The 6,000-nt window shown below is 46.8% G+C and overlaps 1 protein-coding gene across 4 annotated transcripts in view; it reads left to right on the top strand.

The window, feature by feature from the left end:
• The first annotated feature begins 103 nt into the window (after window positions 1-103).
• ULK1 (unc-51 like autophagy activating kinase 1) overlaps window positions 104-6,000 on the top strand; it is an 83,410-nt gene continuing 77,513 nt past the window's right edge. For all 4 annotated transcript variants that reach the window (XM_026859650.1, XM_026859649.1, XM_026859648.1 and 1 more), the window contains exons 1-3: window positions 104-316; window positions 1,163-1,255; window positions 1,344-1,385. In XM_026859650.1, the coding sequence (XP_026715451.1) occupies window positions 227-316; window positions 1,163-1,255; window positions 1,344-1,385 (225 nt within the window). In that variant the 5' untranslated portion in view covers window positions 104-226. The remainder of the gene's footprint in view (window positions 317-1,162; window positions 1,256-1,343; window positions 1,386-6,000) is intronic.

Below are 6,000 nucleotides of genomic sequence, written 5' to 3'. Positions count from 1 at the left end.
GAGACAGCGCCAGCGGGTCTCCGGGTCCTGCCTGCTCTCGGGGGTGGGGGGGAGCGCGGTGGGGAGGGGGCTCTCCGTTGCGTTTGGATTGGGAGAGGTTTAATTTTCTTTAAAGGCAGCTCCTTCATCACCGCCATCCTCCTCCTCCTCCTCGTCCCTTTGCAGCTCTGAAGCCGTCCCGGCCGCAGTCTCCCCGCCGGCTCCGGGGACCCCCCGGCGCAGCGCCATGGAGACGGTGGGAAAGTTTGAGTTCAGCAGGAAGGACCTGATCGGGCACGGAGCCTTCGCCGTCGTCTTCAAAGGCAGGCACAAAGAGGTGAAAAATCTCTTCTTTTTCTTTTTTCCTGCTTTTTACTTATTGACTGTTTTGGGCCGAGCTCGGCACCGCGTCCCGGTCACCCCGTCCCCGCTGGGCTGCGGTGGCTATTCTTAGCCTGGGCATCAGCCCCGGGCTCTGGGGAGACTCTGGTGGTAGATATATTTTTATTATTATATAGATGTTATTATTTATTATTGTCATCTTTAGAGCTTCTTTGGGAGGCAGGCATGTGTCCCGGCAGGACCCGGGCAGGTGGCTTCACCTTGGGGTGGGCAGAGCAGGGCTGGAGCCCGGCAGCCCGCTGTGGAGGGGTCCCCAGAGATGTCCTGCTTGCCAAAAGTGGCCCTTACCTCGAAAACGAGCGAAAAATAAATCCCCACACGCTATGAAGTGTGTAGAACGCTTTTGCTTTGGGTTTTTTTGTGTGTGTGTCTGAAGTTTTGTCCTTCTCCACTTAATTTTTCCAAGAGCAGGGGAAATCGCTTACTGGTACATAAAAGGAAACCAATCCGGCAGTGGATTTTCCATCATTAGGGCTTGGGATAAGCCATGGCTCCCACAGGGCTTTTATTTCTAGCGATTAAATAAGAGGATAATCATTGTACAAAGTAGTAACAAAACCCCGAACCTTGGGGTTTTCTCCTTGGGCTGACAAGCATAATTCGGGAAAGGACAAGTCTGAACAAGTGAGGGAAAGACCTTAGGATACAGTGAGAGGCCTTTACTGGTGCTGCAAAACACTTCTTTCAGTAGAATTTATAATCTGTTAAGAGACTACTTGTCTTAATGTAAATTATTGGTGGAATTTACATTTATCTTTGAATTACATATGCACTCTTTCAGAAACCTGAGCTGGAAGTAGCTGTGAAATGCATTAACAAGAAGAACCTTGCAAAATCTCAAACTCTGCTGGGCAAGGAAATAAAAATACTTAAGGTAAAGGTAGATTGGTTTGTTTTCTTCAGTCTTTGTTTATATGCCTTTTGTTGCTTCTGGCTTACGTTTTTTGTTTTACTTTTTCTAGGAATTGAAACATGAAAACATCGTTGCCTTGTATGACTTCCAGGTAAATACATTTAATTATTGGCAAAGCATTCTGGATTTGAGAGAGGTTGGAGTTGTGGAATTTCGTTTTTTAACAGATGTTTTGTAATCAAATGTATATTCTGGGATAAAAGAGATTCTCTGAAAAGTCAGGGAAGGTAAACAAACATGGCTGAGCTTTGATTGTTGTCTGGACCGCAGAACTCTTACACAGTTGGGAGTTGAGGTGGGAGCTCCTGCTCCCAGGATGTTGTGCAGTGAAATGCAATGTGTGGTGAATGTGTCTGTGTTGGAAGCTCACAAGTTCTCAAAATGTTAGAAATAAAATTACAGCAGTTATTCTTGGCATGCCTACCTTTTATTTTCTTTCTCTGGTCTGGATACACTCCCTCAGAAAATTTCTTTTTCGTAGGCAATGTAAAAATAGTGTGAGCATGACTTTGTAGCATATGATTGTCTTCGGTTCCAGAGGATTTTCATTTGCATTTTTCTGTTGTCCTTGTGGCAATCACTAAGTGTTAAAAACTGCAGCAGACATTTTTAGATTATTGTGGTTTCCCGCAGTTGCTTTTTCCTTCAGAGTCAGCTCTGAAGATCTAATCTAAGGGGCTAAAACCGATCCACTCTGCAACCCGAGTTATCCAATGACTTTTTTTTTTTTTTTTTTCCCCCCCTTGAATTTTGAGTTTAAAAAATCCCGCTGGGTCACAGGGGAAGTTTTCTTTGACATACATGACGCTTTTTTAAAAAAATCACCGCAGGATCTGAAAGCCTAAAATGGACCCTTTCTGTTTCAGGGTGGAGGGGCTGGCGTGCGGTGCGTCAGTGCCGCCTGTGCCACCCCCAGGTCTGGTATTTGTGCTGACCGCTGGCTGGGTGGCCCTGGGGGGGTTATCTGGAGCTGCCTGCCCTGGCCCCGGCATCACGTGTCCCGCAGGCCGCCGTGTTTGTTGACATTCCTCCTGCTCCCGTGGATTGGCTCCGGTGGCCTCCACGTCACCCCGAACACGAGTCCCCGCCGGCCGGCGGTGCCGGTCTGCGGTGCCTTCTGGGTGCTGTAGTCTGCCCGCCGCCCCCCGGGCCGTGTCCCCGCCGTGTCCCCCTCTGCCCCCGCAGGGGGGTCGGGCGAGGTGCTGCAGGGGGCCGGGTCCCTACAAAGTGCTTGATGCCTGGCGTTGTTGTGGTGAGAGGTGGGCGTGGGGGATTTCAGGCTGCTCGGGGACAGGGACAAGGCTGCTGGGAATAGAATTGCTTCTCGGAGATGTCCTTTGGGATAGAGCCCGGCTGAGTGTGGCTCCGGAACCACCCTTCCGTGCTGGCCTTGCGGAGCAGTGACCACCTTCGGCCCGGTGCGTGCTGCAGAGAGAACAGCTCCAGAGCGGGGGAAGCTTCCTCAGGCACAGGCTGCTTGGGACATTACATCTCGTGTTTTTTACATTCCCCTCTGTGCCTTCTAAGTTTACTTAACTTTTCAGTTGAGGGAGAGAGTGGCTGCTCCTGCACTTCCTCAGTAATTTGCATTTCTATAAAGCATTAGGCTGCTGGATTTGTTTGCTGCAGATCTTTCAAAACCTTTGTTCATGTTCTGTTCCTTGCCCTGCTTCAAATAACTGCCATGTAGGAAGCAGCTCAAAGCCATTTCCTGCAGAAGGAGCGATTTCGTCACTGTTACAACTGCAGCAATGCATTTTTCTTTTTATGTGAGGGTAAATGAGCTTAAGTTAAATTCTGTGTGTAGCAGTGTAGGCTGATGAGGTCTTAGCAAGAAGCTGTGTAAGATACCACAAGACAGGAACTTGAGAATGGTCCTGCGCTCATGGCATGCCCAGGTGTATGTTTAGTTACCAGCTTTGTCAGAGAGTCCTTGTATGACCTGGGTAATTTGATTTCTTGGACAAAATGAGATGACTTAGCTGGCATTGGATGTTATATAGTGCTGCTAGGGTGTGGAGTCTCCTGTGGTGTGAGGTGATCGGTCATCAGACAGTCTGATGGGGTCCACCCACATAAGTGTCCTGTGTGACGTGTCTGAGTGTTTGGCCTTGCTCTGTCTGCTTAGGAATTGTATGAGAGTAAATTATCTGCAGAGGTAAAAGTGCAGCTCTGTGGAAGGCTGGCTTCTGCCCACCTTTCCTTACTTTCTGGAAAAGACTACTTATTGCTCGCCTTGTTCCTCTGATACAAGATTGGTTACTTCATTCATGGCTGCATATATATTTACCCTCAAAAAGCTCATAGTTGCAGTTAATCGAGCCCTTACTTTTAGGCTTTCTAAAACTGAAGAGGTTTATTCTTGTATTACAACATCATAGAGCAAAAATGGAAAAATATTTCCTGTGAATCCTAATGTTGCCCTGTAGCTGTGTTTGTCATTGTGTTTTGTGTCGTCCCTTCCTCTGCACCTCCTGTCAAGAGTAACTTTAACTTTTACTCATGTGTTCCTTACACATAAGGAAATGGTTGCCAAAACCACAGTGGCTATAAGCAAGTGATTACACCTAATGATGCTTTCGTTTGCATTTTCCTGGTTAAAACCTAATGCTAACCAGGCCTCATAGAACTCAAGGTTTTTGATGTAATGCCATATTTGCCCCAGACAGACAATTGCTGTGCTGATATTTAATACAGACAGTAGCTCTCACCCAGGCACACTTATTCTTCAAATCCAGGAGAATTGCTGTGTTCCTTTTCATTTCATAGATCTTTGTGATACTAGTTCATAAATAACAACAAAATAAGAAGCTTCCTAAGAATAAATGATACTGGTGAATGTTTAATGCATAGAAGTGCAGTGTCTGGACTTTTATGGATCTCCTCACTGGAGTTCTAAGAGCAGCATCATTACATGAGAATGGCTCGCAAAATGAAATATGCATATTCCCATTATTATGTGGTCACTTATTAATGAGAGGTGCTGTGAATAGTCCAGGAGCCTAATGCAGAAACCCCTGCTCAAAAAGAGGATAAATCATATTGTATTGCATTTCTAAAAGTACTACCTATTTAGTGTCTTTATGGAGTTGTGGTGCAGCTCTTTCCTAGGCACAGGAGATGTTTGATGTAAAGTAAAAACTGTATTCCACCATATGTGGAGTGCATTAATTGCTACTGAGCAATCCCTGACGACTCAGCTGGCTTGCAGAGGGGCTAGAGTTGGGTCTCCAGACTGCAGCAGCCGATGGGAGTACAGCAGTCTGGAGGGACATCTGGATACCAGAAGTCTCTTTACTCTGAAGACAGCCAAATGAGCTCTTGTTCCTTAAGGTGGAAACTAGTGACAACAAGGATATAAATGATAGTTTCCACCGAATGAGGACTTGGCCTGGAAATTAGGTTTCTTGGAAAACAGATTTCCAAAACTCTGAGGATCAGCTCAACTCTTCTCATGTGTTGACACTGAAAGCTTAGTGGCATGTGGTCTGGTGTGTGGGACTTGGTTTGGTTTCTTTTGTGACCCAGGACACTGAATCTGAGTCTGTGATTAGAGATCACTTGATTAGCTAAGGGGATTCAATGGTAGGAAGGTAACTCTCGAACTTAACGGATCCTGGGAGCACTGTGTGCTAGACAGCTCCTTCCAGACTAGTAAGAAGTAGATTCTTACATGTAACTCAGATCTCAGGGGCAGTGGGATATCCGGGGTATGTTTTCTTCCCTGTGCTGTGCCAGCTACCCCAGGAAGGTTGGTTGAATACATGTCAGCTGAAGATCTTGTATGTGGCTGTGTTGGTGCTAGGGCAGAAAATTTGCTATTCCTGGACATAAATCATGCTTTGGGTATTAGAAAGCATTTTCCTGCATGAAAGGATTACTTTACTGGCATGTTTTCCCTAGTTGTGTTCTTGATCTGAGTTTGCTTCTCAAAGCAGCCTAGCTATGACTGTACTTGTGTGGGTATTGGGTGGTTTTGGGTTTTTTTTTTTTAATTTTTGCTCCGGTGGGATGGACTGGCTGTAGAAACATAGCTGCTAACATCACACAGAGCACTGTGCTGCTAAGTTTCTAGTTTGGCGTAGGTTACCCGAGGGTCTGCTTTCCATAATTTTGTGTCAAGTTGGCTTATTGTACTCACCAGCTCGGGATGAGCTGAGGTTAATGCTTAACTGACTCGTGCAGTACCGACTCACCAAAAATATTTCTGCTGGGGTGACTGTATCACCTGGAGCTACTGGAGACAAAGAACACAAGAGTCCTTGCAGTGCAGTTTTTCTTGTGCACATGGATTAGGGCATGGGTGGCAGAACAAACACTTCTCAGTTTAATGATCAGTCACCCTGGTCTTGAGAGCCAAGTAATAACAGGCTGTTCTGTTGTTATAGAAAATCCTTGTGATCAATAGGACTGTGGCTGTTGGGCTGAGGTGTTTTGTTGTGTGTCTGCACCATCACCCTTTTCCAACATGGAGCCTTCAGCTGGTAGTCTGCATCTTGTGTACGTGCCTCCTGCTGCCCCCCGGGACCCGCATGCGGCAGTGTCCTTTGGTGTGCCCTCCAGCACCACTCGCTTCTGCTGCAGCGCTCCGCTGACGAGCGCGATGTCGGATGAATCGGTGTTGCTGCAGTGTCACCTCCTTGCCTCGCCACCTCTCATGCCACCTAATGCAGGATCTTCTGTTCCTCAGGCACTGCTGTTTGGGT

Source organism: Athene cunicularia (assembly GCF_003259725.1).
Source record: "Athene cunicularia isolate RWA chromosome 15 unlocalized genomic scaffold, athCun1 chr15_part1, whole genome shotgun sequence".
Taxonomy (NCBI): Eukaryota; Metazoa; Chordata; class Aves; order Strigiformes; family Strigidae; genus Athene; species Athene cunicularia.
Note: the sequence above shows the minus strand (reverse complement) of the source record. Positions and strands in the feature narration are given on the sequence as shown.